This window comes from Podarcis liolepis, assembly GCF_965112155.1.
Source record: "Podarcis liolepis genome assembly, chromosome: 15".
NCBI lineage: Eukaryota > Metazoa > Chordata > Lepidosauria > Squamata > Lacertidae > Podarcis > Podarcis liolepis.
Window position 1 is genome coordinate 44,029,961 of NC_139566.1, and position 22,251 is coordinate 44,052,211.

Genomic DNA, 22,251 nt, shown 5'->3' on the forward strand with positions numbered 1-22,251 from the left:
GCCCCTTGATCATTTGATTGCCCTTTTCTGAACCCTTTCCAGCACTGTAGTATTCTGTTCGAGGCAAGTTGACCCAAATTGTATGCAATGTTGTGGCTGAACCCTTTCCTAATGATCCCTAGCGCAGAATCCACCTTTTTTCATGGCTGCCACACACTGGGTCAACCCCTTTGTCAACCCCAAGCTGTTGTTCTTATTGTCACTCACCACCAGGTTCAAACCCCAGGAAAGTACATGTGACATGCAATACTTTTTGCCCCATCATGCATCACTTTGCACTTGTTTACGCTGAACTGCATCTGCCATTTTGTTGCCCGTTCCTCCATTTTAGGGACAGCCTTTTGGTGCTCCCTGTCACCTTTTTCTAACTACCCTGAACAATTTGGAATCATCAGCATGCTTGGCTACCTCACTGCTTACCCCTAACATACATACATTCATTCATTCATTCATTCATTCATTCATTCATTCATTCATTCATTTTATCTGTATGCCACTTTTACTCTCTCTCTCTCTCTCTCTCTCTCTCACACACACACACACACACGTTTGAAGTGGCTTACAACAAAGAAACAGGGAGGCATTTCAAACAAACATTTTTAACGATAGATCGTTTATGAGCAAGTTAAGAGGATAGGGTCCAACACCGATCCTTGGAGAAGAGTATACTTAATACACCTCTGCCACTGGGAGAACTATCCATTTATTCCTACTCTGACCTTCCTGATCCTTTAACCAGTTGCTGATTCACAAAAGAGCCCTTCTCCTCTTATTCCGTGACTGCTAAGCTTATTTCAGAGTCTTTGCTGAACCCCTCTGCACAATGAAAGCGTCTCTTGGACACGTTACACAGCCGGTGACGCCATCCAGTGGTCAGCTCTTGAATTACCACCCACAAAAGACCCTGTTTCAGAGTCTGCAACTTCAGGCGGACTTTCAAAGGAGCCACAGGGAGGCTGAGGGGGTGAGTCACTGCCAGAAAAGGGAAGTGTGAGCACAAGCCTAGTCAAACCACATCTGAGTGACAGGGTTTTTAATTGATCTAATTCCAGGAGGGAAAGGAAGCTTTTTTCCTTGTGCACATCTCTGCTCCCCAGAGAGCAGCCCAGAGGCCTGGAGCTCATTCTGTGACCTGACAAGACTCTTCACAGTTGGTTGCAAAAGGCAGGAGAACCAGCAAGGAAGGCTTCAGGGTTATGGGGGGTTACAGCCAGGCATCGCTCAAGTGTCCCGTGTGCATATGCAGAAACACACACAAAACAAAAATGCTGGGGTGGATGTTTCCATCTCTCTCAGCTTCTGAAAACTATGCTTTTTTTCCTGACAAATGAAACTGTGGACACCTCACATACAAGCGTGTAATACATACCAAAATTTACTATTTACAATATAACTCCCCTGCATTCCATAGATAAGATATACCAGTTTTATATCACATTTTCCCCTTGCTATTTCAACAGTAAAAAGACACAAATAACTCTAAAATCAGGCTTTTGCTTCATTTAACCAATGATGGGGGGTGGCAAATCTTAAAACTGTTCCTGCCTTTGTCCCTGTTCTCCTAATCTGACATACAATGGTACCTCGGGTTATATATACTTCAGGTTACAGACTCCGCTATCCCAGAAATAGTCCCTCGGGTTAAGAACTTTGCTTCAGGATGAGAACAGAAATCGCGCAGCAGCGGGAGGCCCCATTAGCTAAAGTGGTGCTTCAGGTTAAGAACAATTTCAGGTTAAGAACGGACTCCCAGAACAAATTAAGTTCTTAAGCAGAGGTACCACTGTACTAGTATGATAATAATACTTTTAAGTAAATCCTATTTCTGTGAGTTTAGACATTTCCTCAACATACCATGTTTTGCTAACCCAGTCCTGTTCATTACTTCCGAAGTTTGCCATTTAGCAGCTAATAATGTTTTTGCTGCTCTTCACAGATTTTTCTACTATAAAATAAAATACTTTGGCCATGCATCTGCCTTCAAACAGTCCAAGAGAACTTGTAATGGATTTGTAGGTGTGGAATAAACAATCATACCTTCCATTACCTTTATTTTTTCTCTCCCCATGAGTACTAACTTTATCACAACTCCACCAAACGTGCACAGACTCAGCTTCATTTTTTTCTACACTTCTTACAACACCAGTAAGCTTAGGAACAGATACTTGCTAGTCACTTTTGAATCCAACAAGGGCAATAAAGTATCCTGCCTGACAGTGTCATTAATTTTTTCCAAACTTCTTCCGTGGTATTTATCTGTAACAGCCTTTGCACATCTTTGGTGCATCTTCATTAAAATTAGGTAATAGGTCAGATGAAATTGATTTGCAGGGCAGGATCTCATCTGCGAGCTGACAATCAGCCCTGCCAGACTTTCTGTTTACTATGACTAATTTCAATGAGACAAGTGTGAGTCACTTTCAACTGTTTCTGGGCGCACATTCATGTAAGATTTATGCTCTGCTTACATCACATTGAGGCCTCCTTTCCAGAGAGAGGGCGATTCAGAATACAGTGACACACTGCAAACAGCAGGTCATATGGAACACATTCGCACTGTGTTGAGGAGGGAGTTTTGTGTTATTGTTTTACATACACCACAATGCCAACCTGATATTATTTTGAGTGTCAGTTTTATTGCTGCTGTGTGTTCTCTTGCAATCCTCCTTGGAAGCAATTGCTAAATTAAATGTGTCTACAAACCAAAATATATTCTGCTATTTTTAAAGTACACTCCCTGTTTAGAGCTCTGTCAAACCTCTTGCAGGGAGAAAGCTCCAGACATGCGGGACATAAGAACACACGAAAGCTGTGCTAGATCAGACCAAAGATGCCTCTGAGAAGCCAACCAGTAAGACATGGGCACAAAACCACTCACTATAGTTCTCACTGACTGGTATTCAAAGGCATAGTGCCCCTGATATGGCAGTTTTCATGACTAGTAGCCAGAGATAGCTGTATCCTCAATGAATTAATCTAAGAGCTTATCTACACTTACCTTTCCTCCGTTCTTTCCAAGCACGGACCTCAATTTAAAACTCTGTGTACAAGCACTTCTTTAAAGGTCACTCGGAACAAACACCAAGAGTTGACATTTGCTCCGATTCAGGTTTAAAGCACCAGTTTTTGCAGGGAAATCCTGGGGGAAACCAAAAATGTTCAGACGCTGAGCATTAAAGTACGGGCCTCTGCCTGGAAAGAGTGGGTCAAAAGGTATGTGTGGATAAGCCCTAATCCACCTTGGTGGCCATCTCTGCCTCCTGTGGGGGCGAATTGAAGAAGTCTTTCCTTCTATGTGTCCTCAGTCTCCCAACATCCAGCCTCACTAGATGCCCATGAGTTCTAGTATTATGACGGAGGGAGGAAAATCTCAGTCTACCCATGTTGTGTATGACATGCATTATTTTACACACCTCTATCTTACCCCCGCTTACTTGCCTTTTTCTATTTTTTTAAAAAAATAATATTTATTAATAATTTCAAAATTACAGAAAAGAAAGAAAAAAAATTAAAAACAACACTACAATACATAGAAAAAAAAAGGAAAAAAACAAGACATAAAAACCAATGCAACAATACAGCAAAAAGATAAAAAAGAAGGGGGGAAAAGACACAAATCCCATATTACATATCTTTAACTTCCATTTGCTTGTTTCATTGGCCTCCTCACACCTCCCTTTTTGTATTCTAGTTTGATTGATTATTTCAGCAAATTCTTTCCATCTTTCTCAATTTTTACTAAATAATTTATCTTGACAATTTAACCTATTAATTAACTCAACAAATCCTTTCCATCCTTTCCCCATATTCTGTTATTCAAATTACCTTAAGTTATTTAACCTTATCTTACCAAAAAATACTTTAGAGCTTAACGCTTAATACTCGATTATACATAACTCCTGATATCTTTTCTACTAGAGTCATATAGTTTTATTCCAATATTTTCCCTAATGTTCATTAATTTTAGGCTAATTCCCTAGGGGGAAAAATTTCTTTATAAATTTTCTTCCAATCTTCATCCAACGTTTCTTCTTCCTGGTCTCAGGTTGTGTCAGTCCTTACTGTCCATTCCATCTAGTCCATCAACCTGGTAATCTAATGTCCAAGGCCCTTAAGTCTCTTCCATGTCCCTTCTGCAGATCTTCTTCTTCTTGTTTATACTTGCACTTTTCCTTGTCTTTTGTTGGTCTCTTTCTTAGTTTCTTTCCTTTCTCGTTGGGGAGTAGGTCTCTGGGGGATTCCAACCCAAAATTATCTTCGTCTCCCTTCATCCAACCAGCCCATTCCCCAGAGTCCCACTCCTCACAATCATCAATGTAGTCCAAAAAATATTTAAAAACATATTTCGAGGTCTCTCCAAAGTTAAGAACCTCCTCAGCTCCAGACTCCCCCTGGCCGACTCCAACTTCAATCTTCAAAGACAGCGGCTTATACTCCTGTAGGGCCTCGGGTCTCTCCATTTGTATTATTTGAGGTGCAACCGCAACCTCCTCCATTATCTTCTGCACTTGTCCAATCAGTACAGGTTCCTGAGTTGGTCCCTGAATAGTTTCTGTATCAATATTCCCTGTTTGTCCACAGTTATTAACCACAACAGTCATCAAATCCATTTTCTCATTCATCAAATCCATCTTCTCATGCATCTGTTCCAGCAAGGCATTTGTCTTGCATAAAGCAAGCACCAAAACTTCCTGCCAGCTCATATTTAGACAAGGTCAAAAAGGACTGGTCCCACGATCTTAATCTGACAGCTGTAGAGTCCTCAAGTAGACACAGCAACAATTTAGCAAGCTCCCTCTAGAGGAGACAATTTCTATTTGTATCCATTTTTTTTTAAGGCAAGTCCAACAACGGAAAATTACTTTCATTTTTCAGATATTTTGTTTCTTTAGAACGCAGAAGGCAACATTGGAATCAATTTATTTCTCTTCTTTAGCTATCTGTCAAAGTATTCCATTCACAGTCAATGAACCTCTCCAAGAATTTCTGTCTCTGACACCCCGTTCCCAGGTTAGAGACGGTGGAAACTTATCTTTCTTCACTCCCTCTCCTGCAGGCGTTAAACAAAGCCCCCCCCCCTTTTTCTCCTGCTTCCAAGGGGGTTTCAGTAATTATAAATGAAGGGAATTTAAACTTTTTAAATGACTTTCCAGACTTTAGCTTACAAGGTTTTTGCTTCAGTCTATGTACAAAAAGCGGAAGGCGGACTTCCTGTTTTGAACCTTCCCGCTTCGGTGCCAAATTAAGATATTTCTTGATCTAATTTTCCGTTTCTACTCACGGGTACTTGTTTTAAATCCAATTGTCCACAGGAAAAAGTCAGCGCTCTCCGGCAATGGCTGTGCGGCTTCACTCCGTGAAAGTAGCAATCAGTTCGCAGCACCACACCGCTCACCCCACTTCATTCCGGCGCCCCAAAATGGGGTTCCCGGTGTGTGGGGGGCGCTCCTGGTGCCCTGCCGAACCCCACGTTCCCAGGCTTCCTCCGCCTGGGATTTCTAGCGGGTCCCCACCTTCGCCGTGGCGGGAAGACCCAGTTTCCACGGAGGCCTTTTTTTCTAAACTAAAAAGCCTTTCCTCACAGTGGAATCCCTCCACCCCCTGGATCATTTTGGCTGCTCTTTTCTGGACCTCTCCCCAGCTCTGCAATATTCTTTGGGAAGTGCAGCAACTAGAGCTGTACACTGTATTCCCAGCACCGTCTCACCATGGATCTGCGTGAAGGCCTGTTTCTGAGTGCACTTGGTGTCTGCAGGCAGTATTGTGAAGAGCAAACAGCCACCAGCTATACAGACCCCACCCTCAGAGCTGCTGGGTAGGTAAGAACAAGGATGTTTATGGCAGAGCGGCAAGTCAGCTAGGCCATCCTGAGTCACACACCAGTCTTGCTGCAAGTGCAGACAAGTTATTTTATCAGAAACTCAATCCTAGTATTCCAAATACTCATAAAGGTTATGGATTATGTTATCATTCAGAATCAAAACTAAGTGTGGAGTAGGGCTCTGGGTAAGCATGCTTGAATCAGGGACATACTTGAATCAGCAAGACAAATTTAAGGAGTACCTTTACAGGGCATGTCCATGAGTGGGGCTGGCTCCCAGGAGGCCTACCAAATTTAAAGTAGGGTATGCAAAGTGCACCTAGAGACACAGGGCAGATCTGCACCATGCATCTAGAGCACATCTAATGCACATTTAAAGCACGTGATTTCCCCCAAAGAATTTTGGGAACTGTAGCCTGTTGGGGGCACTATTGCGAATCATAGCTCTGTGAGTGGGACACTACAGTTCACAGGACATATGGTGGGGATCTGTCACTGCTGAACCACTAAGTGGAAGTTAAAGCCCACTGATCTCAGTCACTGGGGGATACTTGACATTCTCAAAAAAGAGCTTCTATTTACATGGCCCTATTTCTTCATCTGCATATTTTAGCCTGGCTTGTTTCTTGGTCACACTCAAGTGTAACCGTGTGTGTGTGTGTTTACAGATGATCAATTGTCTTCCTTTAATATCTGAAAATGGCCTCTCTTCCTAGAACACTGAAGATCCACAGGACAAACTGCATTGTCACCCATACTACAACATTAATGAATTACTTGTTCATTTATTGCATTTATACCCTCCCTTTCATCAATTATAAAATTCAAAGTGGCAAATACTGGGTCCCTAGGTGGTCTATCATTCGGGCACTGAACAGACCCAGAGCTGCTTAGGTTCAGCCAAGTGAATGCGTCATGTGCCCTCAAACCAGGCCCTGAGACGGTGATATATTTTTTTCGTTTCTGGAAATGCTAGTCCAAATATTTCCTCTACCATTCAATGTGTACATAAACACTACAGCTGGAATGTAAATATACAGCTTCCCTCCGGTGGTCTGATTTCCACTGTGCAGTCTCTTTGGCATCAGAGTAAAATATCTTTAGTCCATAGAATAAGTAGCAGGCAAATTCCTGCTAACAGAAAAGCAAAAGGGACATTCTTCAGAAAATTCCCCTGCCCAACTCTCCCAGGCATGGAGACCTTCTTGCAGGACACAATGCATAGCAATGGAGACTTCCTGTTAAATTCAGCAAGACAGGAAGTAGTGTTGATCTGTCCATAAAATTCATCCCACAGCCAGACTCTCCCAAACCTGCGTATCCTAGCAGAATAAATGAATCACACTGTTCTATCCCTTCCTTACTGGCGCTACAGTTTCATTACTACAACCAAACACTGACAGAAATATCACTGCACATTCAGACACCTTGCAGGGTCACTGGCATTACTGTCACTGAGTAATAGATACCAGGGAGGCATAAATTTGATGGTGACATTGACTGCTCCATCATGCAGAAGGCCCTCTAGCCCAGGGCCATAGCTCAAGGGTAGAGCACCTGCTTTGCATGCAGAAGGCCCCAAGTTTAGCCCCAGCATCTCCAGGTGGGGCTGGGAAAGACCCCCAGACTGAAATGGTGGGGAGCTGCTGCCAGCCAGTGTGGACAACATGCTGAGCCAAGTCGACTAATGGCCGGGCTCAGCATAAGGCAGCTTATTGCATTCCTACGGATCAGTACAATATCACACTGGGCCACTTAAAGATACGGGCATCAAGTTTGGTGTACTGAAGTTGCCAACTCACTGTGCTTAAAACCTTCAGAGAGCCTTCCTGAAAAAGCGTTTCAGAACCAAAAAAGTAAGAAAATTATTATTATTATTATTATTATTATTATTATTATTATTATTATTATTAATTATTTATATCCCGCCCATCTGGCTAAAGTAACCTCACATGTGGCCAGTGAGGCAGCCTGGAAAAATGACAGACCGACATGAATGATCTAATGAGCTGCAATCTCAATGCTCGTAGCTCTTTCACTGTCCCAAGGGGCTTCTGCTTGCTACACCCCAGTAGGAATTTGCTCTGAAAGGTGTTCTTAAAACATTTGATTATTTAAGGAGCTAGTCAGATTACTCCCAGGAGGAGCTTTTTGGAACACAGAGTTCCTGGAAATCAGGACAGCATGCAACGTATTCTGTTGCCTTTTATTCTTTTCCCAGGGCAATGATGCAGTGAGTGTCAAATCTAGTTTCAAACCCCCACGTAAGCAGGGAGCTCAGTGCTTGAACGGCCTGGGCCAAATTGCGGGGATCTCGATTCAACCTTCCCATGCAGGATTACTGCGGGGAGTAACTGTGGGAAACCCCTCTGTATGCTGCCTCTGATCTGCTAAGGGTTTAACAAGACCTGGTATTTCCCCACCCAATATATCCAGGTTTCAACCCCACAAACAGGGCAGGCCCACACCATACAGTACATCCAAAGCACATTTGAAGCATGTGGCTTCCCCACAAGGCTTGTGGGAAATGCAGTTTCCCCCAACAGCGCTGCATTTCTTAGCACCCTTAACAAACTACAGCTCCCAAGATTCTTTGAAGGAAGCCGTGTCCTTTATATGTGTGCTGGATGTGCTTTGAATGTATGGTGTGGGTGTACCCTGAAGCACACCGTTGCACTTCTAACCTGCAAGTCGCAACCTTCCTTCTTCAGTCCTACGAGCTCCACTATGATTTCTCCACTGTACAGTGAAAAAAATAGGACTCCCGTCTGAGATATCTGCTATTAATTTCAAACAGTGGGGGCAAACAAAAGGGGAGGTCCGTTGCCTTCATGCTCAACTTGCGGGCTTCCAAAGGCATCTGGCTGGCTCCTGTCAGAACGCAGGAAGCTGCCTTGGACTAAGCTGGACCACTGGACCATCTAGCTTAGCACTGTCTACACCAGCACTTCCCAACCTGGTGCCCTCTAGCTGTGCTGCACTGCTTTCTCAGTGCTTTCCCATTTGAAGAATGATCTTCCCAGGGACGTATGCCTGGAGCCATCACCCTCTGTTTCTAGGCTGGGGCAACCCAGCCAAATGGGCAGGTATAAATAAGAAAATTATTATTGTTAATTATTAGGCACCGGGGGGCGGGATTATGCACCCAGGTCCTTTAGACCTCAATTTTCTTTCTTTTTTCTTTTAATTTTTATTAGACCTCAATTTTCTGCTTATTTTTCAGTAGGGTGTGTTGAGTTGGATTTCCTGGATATATTGATGTGCATTTTAGGATGTTTAATTCTTGTTTTTGTAAGCTGCTTTGAGTTAACCTTTCTGGAACAAAGCAACCAAATAAGAATAGTAGCAATTATGATTACACCGCCTGGAGATGCCAGGGACTGAAACTGGGACCTTCTGCACCCAAGGCAGCTGTTCCACTGCATCCCAGATGACTAGTGTGGCTCTCCAGCTTTGGCCTATGAAGTGTTGGCTTTCTCTGGGATGCTTTAATGAACTGCGCTGTTTTACTGCGATGCTTTAACTTCCCCCTTCCCTTCACCAGATTATAAATTCCCCTGCAGGCCTGCTGGGTCAAAAGGCAAGGTAAAAATATTTCAGTAACTAAAAGGGAGAGGAGAGACAGAGTGTACCTACAGATAAAATCCAAGAACATCTTGGGAAATGACATAACTTGCCTACGAGGCACTGCAGGCGATCTAGTTCCTTGAGGCTGCAATCTAGACATACTTGCGAGGGGAGCAAGCTTCACTGAACGATCAAGCCTTACTCCTGAAAAAGCATGTTTAGGATTGCCCTGTGAGTCACTCATGTGCTTCAGCGGTTGTCAGAGGGGGCTTAGGCTTTTGCGAGGCGAGTGGGAAGAGATGAGGAAACTGGAGTTATTTTGAGAGAAAGAGGGAGGTGTTTTTCCTGGAATAATTCCAGTCACCATTCCAGAGAGACGGCAGCTGAACCATGCTCTGGATTTTATTTATAGCATTGCTCAGCTCCACCGCGCCTCAGAACAAGGCATAAGCATTTCCATTCAGGATCCAGCTTTCTCACATGGATGGAGGCAGGAAACACAGAGAGTGAGCCTTGCTGGGAAAGCAGGCCTCCCTCCTATTCCTCCAACTGGGGAAGTGCCATAGCTCAGTGGAAGAGCACAGGCTGTGCGTGCATGCGGTCCCCAGTGCAATTCTCAGTAACGGCTGGCAAAGACTCAAGGCTGGGAAAGAATGCAATACTTGTATTTATGGGTGACTTCAACTATCCATATTCAGTCACAAAAAAGAAGGGCGGCAACCCTGGAACGCGTCTTTGGTGGCGCCCAGGACCAGATGCAAGACATCAAATTTTAAACTAAATATACATGTAAATGACCAAAAGCCAAGAATATCCAGCATGGCCACCTTTGCCTTCAAAAGAGGAAACTCTCCCCAAATGAAGGGATTGGTAAAAAGGAAGTTGAAAAGCAAAGGCAAGAGCAGGGGTCAGCAAATTTTTTCAGCAGGGGGCCGGTCCACTGTCCCTCAGACCTTGTGGGGGGCCGGACTATATTTTTTTGGGGGGGAAATATGAACAAATTCCTATGCCTCACAAATAACCCAGAGATGCATTTTAAATAAAAGGACACTTTCTACTCCTGTAAAAACAGGCTGATTCCTGGACCATCCGTGGGTCGGATTCAGAAGGCGATTGGGCCAGATCTGGCCCCTGGGCCTTAGTTTGCCTACCCATGGGCAAGAGGGTCAAATTACTCCAGAATGCTTGGGAGTTGTTTAAAAACACATTATTGGAAACTCACTTGGAGAGCACACCACAAATCAGGAAAGTTACCTTGAGAGTTAAGAGGATGCCTTGCACAGATGACAAGCAGAGTCAAAGAAGCTATTGCTATATGACCCGGAAGCTGTACGCCGGCTCCCTCGGCCAATAAAGCGAGATGAGCGCCGCAACCCCAGTGTCGGTCATGACTGGACCTACTGGTCAGGGGTCCTTTTACCTTAGAGGAACAAAGGCTTCCTTTCAAAAAATGGAAGTTTTGTCTAAATGGAGAGAACAGAAAGTAACACAAAAACTGCTCTCTCCATGCAAAAAGAAAAATTCCACAAGCTGACTGTAAAGGCTGATCCACACTCATCTTGCCTCCGCTCTTTCCTGGTGCAGCACACAATTCAAAGCTCTGTGTCCAAGCACTTTCTGGGTTCAGAAATTTCCCTGCAACCATCCACTCAAGAACCTTGCCCAGGAAGGGGAGAATGGCAACTGGCTGTTAGTTACTTAAGAGTTTTCAAATCCAGGGAGGGTTGCTTGAGGAGTGGTTTTACCACTGCCTCCATCAAGCAGTCAGGGACCGCCCCTCTCACAAGGAGGCACTGATCACCTCCCTGGCCCAGCCAGCTGTTCCCTCCCTGCTAGTTTTTATCAGCTAAGGGGGCAAGGGTCCAGAGCACAAGTGGTCGCCCTGACTGATTCAAGCACCTTGTCTGCATCCTCAGGCCTTACCAACTCATCCAGCACAACAGGACTGGAAAGTGCTTGGGCACCTTTCAATATTCATTTGATACAAAAGTGGACTCAAGATCACGGTGGATGCAAGCAATTTTATCCTCAAAATGCTTTGCAAGAAGTCACAGCGAGCTACCATTGGGCCTGCCGCCTCTTTCAGGCCAGACTATGAAAGGCCCTTCACTACTCAGAAAAGCTCTGCCGGATGGCACAATTAGGATGCAATGGAGGTAGCAAAGTATGCCTTCTTTGCTGCCTTCACTGCCACTAGGAAGGCTCAATGATGAGCCCTCACCAGTGTTTGGTTGCATTCAGCCGGATCTTCCTCCACTTGTGTCCAAGCGGTTTCCCAGCTTGTTTCCTCACCCTAAGCTCTGGAGCCAAGAGAGATCCACAAAGCAGGAAAGGGAGCTAAGAGGTGATCGTGTCAATGGCCCAAGCCATTCGGACACTCCAGAAGTTGGCTAGGGCTTCGACAGGAGTGCCACCCATATCAGCTGGAAAATCCTCCATCAGCCTTCAGGGGCAGACCATACTAATAGGTCCCCTTCCTCTGCAAGAGGCGAAAAGGTGCTGAAAGCCCAAACTTCAACAGGAAGTGATCTGGCCATGACAATCCACTGGTGTCAATGTCCCCCACTTTTAAATCACCCTCTTTCTGCCCAGCCAAGAAAACAAGGTTCAGAATGTGACCTGCCACACATATTGGGCTGGCAAAATGTTGGTACAGCCTCATGGTCATAGGACTAGGAGAAACCTCTGCCTGAATCCCTAGAGTGCTGCTGCCGTTCAGTGCAGAGAGAGCACTGAGCTGGGTGGGCAAATGGTCCGACTCTGTACAAGGCAGCTTCTACTCTCCTAGATGGCCCTTTGGTCAGATCCAGCAGGGTTCTCTTCTTATGGGAGGTGAGTGTTTCTAACAGAGTGAGATGCAGATGACTCAGTAAGGAGGAAATGGGTTGCTGGGGGTGGCTCTGGAGACTGCTGCTAACATTTCCTCTGCAGAGTGCAAACGAAGAACATTTCCTTTCAGTGGGTTTCTGAGAGTGAGGTCTCTATGGTCTGGCAATGAAATATCATAAACCTGATGGGAAAACAAAACTGGTTTCCTTCTCCAATTCTACCCCAAGGACTTTTTTAAACCAGCAATTAGAAACATATTTTACACTCCTTCATTACTCTATCTGGATATTTCCACTAGTTTATTTGGCTAATGAACTGGGGGGAAAAACAAAAACCCAAAACCTTTGGATCAACTAAAAATGTTCCCTGATGATGATGATGATGAACTAGTTGCTTTGTTTCCCACAGCAACTCAAAGCAACTTACAATATTTTAAGCAAAAAACACATACATTAAAACCAACATTAAAAAACCCTACATTAAAACATCATGTCCACCAACATATGCATCATCTAAAAACAAAAGTAAGGTGGTTTTAAAATATTTAGAACGATGCCATTTTTTTTACTTGTAAACTCACAGAAATTTGGGTTGCAATTGCAGTCCCACTTCCCAAGGGAGTAAGGCCCCACTCTACTGGGGCTTACTCTTCAGCAGATGTGTATAGGACATCAGGTTGGGTTATTGCATTTAAAAACTCATATGATTATTTATAAACAGCTGGCAATTGGATTTAATTGATTCATAAATGATAAAAACAATTACTCTTATGTCCAATGTCTCCTGAAAACACACTTTGTCCATGAAGTCTTTGGCACAACCTTCAGATCCAGAAGCTACACCTACACACACCAACACACACAATCTGCAATTGTTTTAACTGTTTTTATACATGTAACTGCTTTATATGTGTTTTTATATTGTAAATTGCTTCAGGGTGCCTCACGGGAACCAATTCATAAATGAAATAAATAATCATTAACCACTGGTAGCTAATAGCCACCCACAGATGGAACCTCCATGAATTTGCTTATACAATTGCAGGGGGTGTTCATAAGATTTACCAATAAAATGAATTCAACACTTACAGTACAGCCATTATTCTTTAGAGGTGGGGACGAACTCACTACTTGGGGTGGGGGAGAAAGTACTTCAACTCTCAATTTTTTAGCATAACGTTGTGTGTATTAGACAGGCAGCTATGCCCTTTCAGATATACAAGTGCTGAGACAGAGAAGGAATTAAAATTTAATCTTATTGATTTTTACAGACACAGTCCCAAGAGCCAGTAGACATTGCTGCATCACACTGGGTTTTTTTCCTTTTTTTCCTTTTCTTTTTCTTTTTTTAAAAAGCATTTTTTTAAAGCCAGCAGGTAGTAAGACATGGAAAGAGACTCTTGGAGCTTCTCTGCCGCCAACTGTCACCCTCTCCCGGCCTGCCTCTCCACCAGAGGATTTGGGGAAGGGGGAGACTTTAAAGGATCCAGAAAACCAGGATGCTGCGCCTTAATTGATCCTTTCACGAGAGAGGCTTTGCCTTTTCTTGATGCAGCACAAGCCGTGAAAGGGAAAACGCTGCAGTGGGTGTCCTTACATGAACTCTCCCTCTCCAGCGAGAAAGAGAGCGCTGACGAGGAAAAGACAGAGAGAAACGATGAGGTCAGCTCCCAAAAAAGGAAGCTCGCAGGCGGTTGCTCAAAGGCTCACTTGCATCTGAGAGAGAAAACACCGCAGTCTTTGTGGGCGGGTGAAAAAGCAGCCAGTCTCCAGGGGAAGTGCTGGTGCTGCTGCTGCTGCTGCTCCGCAATGCCCTGCAAGGCTAGCAGTAAGAGAGAGCTGCTTTTAGCAAGTTGGAGAGCCCAAGGGGGAGAGGGGAGAAGAGAGGTGCCAGACACACTAGATGGGTTGGCAGCGAAATAAAGGACTGCGGTTTCCTGTGGTGAGGGGCAGATAAGCCATCCAGATCTGTGCCCCACTCCCAGAGATAGCCAAGTGAGGAACAAGCTGTGCAAAACAGTAAACGCTACAGAATAAATTATGCAAGATAAAGAGAAATCTTACAGAAGGGCACAATTTGGATAACTGTGACCCATTCAAGGGGCCAGCTCTGGGTTGCCTGAGCAGAGAATTTCCCCCAAAGCACCAAGCACCTCAGGACTTACCCGATTCTCATCATAGATTATTTGGACCAGGCTGCGATGCTTGGACTCAATAGGTGGAGGGGAGATGGGCTTCTCTGGCTCCAGTGGCTTTGCTGCTTCCTCCTCCAGCTGCTGCTGTGGGATTTTGAAAAGGGAAGAGAGAAAAGTGTGAGCACTTGCATGTGGCATTGCTGTGCTCACAGAGTCTGCCATTAAGGCTGGGGAACCTGCTGTGGTCTCTCCAGCTCCCAACAGACCCAGCCTCCATGCTCAGCGATGAGAGGAAATTGAGCCCCACATCTGGAGAGCAAGAGGTTGCCCACCCTGCTCTAACTCTTCATCACTACTTGCACAACTGGTTGAAATTCCCTAGCACCCACAGATGCAATGATTTACACAAATGTGACACATACTAATTCTGGTTGGGGTGAGTCACATGCAAAACAGTTGGTTTTGAAGCAACTCTCACCTTTAAGTTTCTAGCCCGTATGATTTTCGTCAAGTGTAGATCTAGCCTTTCCTAAGCTATTGTGAACCTGTCTGTTCCAATGTATAGAGTGCCAATTTGAAATTCTGGCTAGGATTCACTGGCAGGTTAAATTTCGAGAAAGAACAGATCAAGTTATTTCCCCCCACCCCACAATTACAGCCAATTCATCAGTCGAAGATTATTAAGAAAGTTCAGTTCACTCAGCCCTCACATTATTCCAATTGTGATAAAAGGGATTCTGGTCCAGCTGTCCTCCTCAGTACAATAGCCTGGTTCACACATCACACTAAACCATGGTTTGTTTAGTTTAACTATGATGTGCTTGAATGTGTGAATGCAGCGCAGCTGACTGGGATAGCCCAGTTGGTAAGAGCATGAGACTCTTAATCTCAGGGTTGTAGGTTTGAGCCCCACATTGGGCAGAAGATTCCTGCACTGCAGGGGGTTCAACTAGACGATCCTCTTGGTCCTTTCCAGCTCTACAATTCTATGATTCTGTGACTAACCATGGTTTGTTTTCCAACAACAAATCATGAAATGAAGCCAGAGTTTCTTGTTGTTTATGAACCAGGATTCTTTGAGCTAAGGTTTGATGTGAGACCTAACCCCAACAACCTTACTGTACCATGGATCATTTGGCCACCCCACCCCAGATGCTCACCAAGCTACAGAAATAGGAGGCAACAGAACCTGGTAAACCAAATTTTGAGAAACAAAACATAGCTTGTTTGCTTGCCTATGAGACAACACCTTGTTTGTTTGTTTGTTTGTTTGCTTGCTTGTTTTTTTAAAAAAACAAAACCCCAATGATTGGACAATCCATGGCTCAGTGTTATGTGAGAAGGAAGCCAGACTGGTGCTATTAATAGCTGGAACAATAGTTACACCAAGCACACAGACAGCCTTCCCAAGCCTGCTTGGATTTTTTTGCCTGAGCATGGATGCTAAAAGGAGGGGGAAAGAGTTGAAGGCCAAAGGACCTTTCCAAGGGCTGCGCACAGTCGAGCTGCAATGATACCTGGGCATTACCCTTTGGGGTTGGAAGGAGAGAAAGGACAAGGGGATCAGACACAAGCAATGGTCTGCCTGTCTACTTGCCTCTTTCTGACATCTTGGAAACTCTAGCTGCATCAGGGTCTACTGAGCCAAGCTCCAGCATTGCAGAGCATGCCCAACAAAAGGCATTGTTGGATGAACTAGGCATTATGGAAGACATGCAGCTGCTCCTGAAAGAGGCCGTCCCACATCTCTCTGCCAACCTCCCTACTATTGCCTAGGATGGGGAACCTTTGGCCTTCCATCAATCCCAGCCAGTAGGGCTACCTGTGGGGTTGGTCCAGAAGCAGCAGCAGCTGCAGAACATGGCGGCTTGGCTACTTGCGGGGGGGGGGGGATTGGACTACTGATAGCATATAACACTTTGCTTGCAGAATTTGCAATGGCTGCCAATCTGCTACAAGGTCAAGTTAAAAGTGTTGGTACTAACACATAATGCCCCATACCAGTCGAGAATAATGGGAGTTATAGTCCAGCAATATCTGGAGGGCCAAAGGTTCCCCATCCTTGGTTTAGGAAAGCCAGATGTGTGGCATTGCAGAGCTCCAAGTTTCTTTAGTTCACTCATTGGCGGCAGCTGGTGGGAATAGGGAACCTGGAGAACAACATCATCACCCAACTCCCACCAGATGCATCATTTCCCATGGCACCCAAATCCAGCCTTGGAAGGAACTAGCCAATTCCCAAGAGCTGGAGACGGTCAGGAGGCCAAATCAGGCCATGAGACAAGTGGCTTTTATACCACAGTTGAGCCCAGGAGCTTAATCTGAAAGGATCCCCCATAGGTATGCTACTGCTTTTTTGCAGAATATATGCTCCTGATTACCCAGGAGGACTCCTGTGTTGCAGACAAAATAAAATAATAAAATATCAGCAGCCACGTTTTATCCCAGAAAAGCATGTGCCTTCGCAAGAAGCAGGCAGCCAGCGACAGAAATGTCTCCTCAGCACCCTCTAAAAGCAATAAAGCCTGGCCAAGCAAGCAGCCTCTATTGGGATTTGCAGATAATGCAAAAGACAACAGAAAATAAAAATAATGCAGGTCAATGTGGACATACAATATATTTTATTATAAAGGTCTAAAATGTTTGGGGGTGGGGGAGAGAAGCCAAGCTTGTGACCTTTATAATCAGAATGAGTCTTGGCAGTTTACCAGTTGCTCTTCCCACTCCCCAGCCAACAATTGCGTGCCATCTCTCCTTCCCTGCAAAGAGAGAAGCCCCCTGCTGCGGCTCCTCAGGAGGGGGTGGCAGCATGACCCTGACTCTCCATCAATGCTGCAAATGTCCAGCCAGTCAGTTTCTAAGAGGAACTCTGAACCAATTTCTCATTTGAGTTGCAGACAAAAATATCACAGATGTTGGTCATGCACTTGGGAAGTTATAGCTCTTCTCCACTCAACACTCAAAAAAGGCCGCTTGGAGCCTGGCTGTGTTGGAGAGCCTTTGGGCAAATCTGCATCAGCCCAGCCAGCATGGCCAATCACCAGGCACATCTGGAGGTGCACAGGGTTCCCCACCACTGAAGTACCGTGTTGTTCCCACCAACCTGGGACCTTGAGGGTTTGGGGCAATGAGGTCATTCCATTCACACAAGGACTTCCGTGTGTGCAACAGAATGCCCAGTACAGACTGGAGGGGGGCAGATGGGGCGGAGAGAGTGGGGGGAGTTCTGTTGCAGAAGCAGAAATTCTTGCATGGATGGGATGACTTTGTTGGATAAAACCCTGTGTGTCCCAGAAGATAGTATCTTGAGGTGCTAGATTGGACAGAAGTCAGAAAGTAGTGCAAGAGCTGAAAGATCCTGCTCCCTGTATTTATTTGTTTTTCACTAGACCAGGTCAATCAAGAGATTCATTCTGCTCGCTAATCAGAAGGGTTGGTGCTGCAAACCACTAATGCCTTCTGCATCTGAAAAGGGCTGCAAGGTCTGAAACCAGACAATCCCTTAGACTAGTCCCCAGCCTTTGGCCAACAGGCTTCCATTTCAAGTCTTGTGACTTCCTTCACAAATTTGGTTTTAGGTACCAACATTCAAGATAAGTAGTTAGAACTCAAGAAGAACCAATGGGAGCTTATAAATATGGTAAAAGGTGCAGAAGGAAGCCCATGTGGGGAGGGAGGCTAAAGGAACCGGGCGACTTGCTGAAGACACTATATTAAAGGATAACACCTGTAAAGTTCTCAAATATTTAAGGAACCAGCACACATTTTAAACTGTGGAACTTGATCCTACAGGAGGCAGTGATTGCCACCAACTTGAATGGCTTGAAAAAGAACTGGTCAAATTCATGGAAGGCCAGTTTATCGGTGGGTACTAGCCACAATGGCTATGCTCTGCCTCTGTGGTCAGAGGCAGCAACACTTCTGGAAACCTCAAGATGGGAGAGTGCTTTTGTGCTCAGCTCCTGCCTAGGGGTTTCCCACAGTCATCTGGGTGTCCATTGTGAGGACAGGAAGCCGGACTAGACAGGCCACTGGCCTGGTTCTTCTTATGCTCTTAGATTCTTAATAAAGCAGGTTACACTCTAGTACAGTTTGTTCTGCAAGCTCTGCTATTCCACTCACCCCCATGGATCACTACTTTATCATACAGTACATGGCAGCCCTCACTTGGAAGACCACTTTGAACAGCTTCCAAATTAAAAACATGGCTTCAGCCAAACTCCTGACATAGCTTTATGGAATGCACAGCTCTAGTGTGGGCAATGTTAGGAAAATATCTGTCATAAAAGAAGCCACCTTATCCAGTCTGTGCCTTCCAGATGTTTGTTGAACTACTATGCCCATCAGCCCAATGGTCAGCGATGATGGGAGTTGTAGTCCAGTCACATCTGAAGGGCGTCAGGCTGAGGACAGCTACTGTAGCATATGGGCTAACCAACTAATTAAGATGTGGCTTTCCATTAAGAGAAGGGGGTGGGGAGACAATGGTCAACAGACAAGACCTTCTGCAACATTCAAGTTGAATATGTCTGGGCTGCAGACAGACTCCCCACATTGCAAGCTGTGGCAGTTTTGTTTCATCTTCCATCTTCCATTTTCCACTTTTTGTTTCCATTTTCTGAAGTCTCAAGGATGTTGGCTTTGCTTGCATGGCCTAAAAATGTGACTCATTATTTCCTGGAGGCCTCCCAATGAGAGGGAGGGAGAAAATGCACTGAAATGCAAGGCCCATGTATACAACATGTTCCTGATGCTGCTGCAGATGGAGCTCCACCTCGCATGAATGGTTTGCTCCCTGCCTTTCTCCCTCCATTTAGCATCTCAAGAACCAGCAATAACCAAAATGTTCCTGGAAACACACACCCCTGTGCAGGAAGCATCTGTTGGCGTTGTGACTAATCAGAAACAGCCCACTGCATTTGACTGTGCCGTCCTTATGCAGTATGTTTGTGGGGGGTTGTAAAGAGCAGTATGGTTGTGATATGGGGTGGGTGGGTGTGCTCTGCTCCTGGAACTTATACAAATGCATCCATCAGACACATTTGCACAGGTCACTGTTAATACTGAAGCACTCCCCACCCCCCGAAGACTCCTTTCAATGAAAATGCCTCCAAATGTTTGCAAATCCAAATGTTTTATCTACTTGGATCTTTAAACTTGGCAACAGAATAAAACAAGGGAAACGCCATACCTCTCTTTCCCTTCCCACTGCTGTCTTCCCTCCACCCACCCTCCCAAGATGGTAGTTCCAGATGTTGCAGTCACTCTATAGGGCCTGGTTGTGCAGCTGCTTCTGAAATCTTTTCCTCTCTTCAGCCCCTAAGCCCTCTCAATAGCGCTGTGACAGACAGCAACAGAAAGCAGGTGTCTGGGATTAATTAAACTTGTTTTGCTTGGGGGTGGGGAGGATTCTTCCACATGCACAGAGAAGACAGCCTGCCTTTATGCTTAGGACAAGTTCTTTGCTATCTAAAAACTAACCCTCTCAGCATACACACATGGAGAATCAATCTCCTGAAAATTAGGGCCATGTCTAATCAAAGTTCTCAGCTAAGCACTTGGGGGGCAAGAATCTCCAAAGCTCCCTCCCTCTATTGGCATCTGCTTGCCCACAGCTGTTTGCCCCTCTAGGCAACTGCTTCGCTGCCGTTCTCTTGTTGCTCCTCACAGTGCAATTCCAGTCAGTAAGGGAACATACTGCAAATGTGATGCCTCGCTGTCAAACCACCCAGTTAGAACTGGCCTTGTGTCAAAATCACTGGTGACAAACGAGGCTAATTCAGAGTGAGGGCAATGATCCCCATATCAAATTAACCTTCCTCGGAAGGTGCAGTGTCAGGCTCCCGTCCCAAAGCACTGCAACAGTGACTCTTACTTGCAAAGGAGGTGGAGATCTTTATTCAGGCTCCTGGTGGCACAGGCTCAGCAGCAAGCACAAGGGCCAAAGTCATGATCCCAAGGTACATGAGCAAGGTAGGAGGTTCGCAACTGAACAGAAGCCACAATGACACCCCAACAGGGCAGGCTCACCCACAGAATTCTCACACATACAATCCCACCTAAGAAGGTGGCACTGGGTTCTTGGTGACAAGACTGTCCCTTATGCCTCCAGCTGTGACGCTTCCTGTCAGAGGCTCCTTCCAGTCTCACTCCTGCTTGAGTCCCCCATCAGCTCCTTCTTCCTCCTCCTGTGTTTGGGGCTGCCAAACCATGCCAGATCCTGACAGAGCCAAAGGACCCATGACAGTTGGGGGGGGAATGGGGAAATGTTTGCCCTGAATATGACACACACAATGGAGTTTAGGAAGGGAAATGCAGCTGGTATTGTGGTTGCTGCTGCCTTAAACATTACACACCACCCACTGTACTATACTAGTAGCATGCCTTTGCAGGGCAGAGCTGTGAACTCACGTGGCCGACTTTGGCTCAAATGTCTTAAAACCAGCTCATTTCTGTGGTTGGTTGCACTCTGAAACACACTGAAATGCCAGCTGTTACCTTATTAGCAAAGATGAGGTTCAGGGAAGCCATTTCAGTGACAGCAATTTTGGGGGGGAGGAATTACCTGTTTTTTCTTCAACTTGGAAATCTGCTGCTCAACCATGGTGATTTCACGGTCAACACGGTCCATATTCTGGATCAGCTCCTCCTTAGACAGCCTGGATGGCAACAGATCCAGTTCAGAGTCAGGATGGACAGGGCTGGCTGGTGAAACCGGCTCCAGTTTTCCTGTTAGGCCCCGATCCTGCAAAGTTGAAAGGGGGAGAAAGGCAGATTAAAAAACACTCTTGTACTGCCATTAAAGATCTTGCTGAGGAATCCTCAAAGAAAGTTCTCAGGAATTCCCCGTTTGGCTGTCTGAACACACCAAGCATGTGCTTTGGTTGTATGGATGCAGGCGTAGTGCACCCCTCCCAGACATTCAACATTTCACATGTGTTTCTTTCAAAGTAGGCACTAGCTGCTTTCATAAGTCCTTCCCCCTTCTCTTCCTTTCCTCACACAGAGGACAGATGGCTGGGTGTGTAACCTTAAACCACTGAGGAGGCGCATGGCTGTCACTTTAGCAGCTGCCCCTCACAAAGAGGCCAAGATCCAAGTTTGCTACCTTAATCACAGGCAGCCTCCCCAACCAGGGGAGCGGGGACGACAAAGCGACCATTGTTTGGTAGTACCAACTGGTGTTCCCTACACTCCTGGCAACTGGGAGGCCCCTTTGGGAGACATTCAGTCAAACCTAATAATGCATATTCTTGCCAGTTAGCATGTGAAGGGGTTAAGACCACAGAGCTGAATTGCTGATAAGGAGATTCAGACCATAGAAATGTAATTGGTAGAGAAGGTTCTCTGTGATGTCATTTCCTCTCCTCTCCAGGGAGAAAGAAGTATTTCTTGTTCCTTCCACCTTCTCTCTCTTCAACCAACCATGGAAACAGACATCTGTCCACTTGTTCCACCATCAGGCACAGGCCTTTTCAGTCTGTAACCTGTTTCCCTGAAAAACAGGGTCATAAAGGGAGAGTCCAGTCTAATGGCTAATTCCTATGCATTCGATTAAAATGTATGAGATTTAAACTTTGCTCAGCCCTGTGCTTTTCAAATGCAAGCGGTAAGCTGATCCTTTCCCCTGCTAACCTACATATGTGGGTCTGTAATGAGAGAAAATGTAATTAACTATATACCTTCACCTACCCAATAAAACTCACCAGTTCCCTCCCCTTTTTTACTGGTGATTCACTCTATCTGGGCAGATGCCAGACTCTTTTCCTTGTCTTGAGATGACCAGCAGAGGAACATAGGAATCTGCCTTATACAGAGTCAGACCATCTGGCTCCACACTATCTACACTGCCTGGCAGCAAATCTAGAGTTTTTCCAGTCCTACCTGGATGCCTGGGGTT

At 45.3% G+C, this 22,251-nt stretch overlaps 1 protein-coding gene across 50 annotated transcripts in view; it reads right to left on the bottom strand.

The window, feature by feature from the left end:
- The window catches only part of NCOR2 (nuclear receptor corepressor 2), a 372,848-nt gene that overhangs the window by 220,320 nt on the left and 130,277 nt on the right, over positions 1-22,251 (bottom strand). For all 50 annotated transcript variants that reach the window (XM_083476607.1, XM_083476588.1, XM_083476601.1 and 47 more), the window contains exons 5-6: positions 20,917-21,096; positions 14,382-14,495 (exon numbers count right to left, since the gene is read on the bottom strand). In XM_083476607.1, the coding sequence (XP_083332733.1) occupies positions 14,382-14,495; positions 20,917-21,096 (294 nt within the window). The remainder of the gene's footprint in view (positions 1-14,381; positions 14,496-20,916; positions 21,097-22,251) is intronic.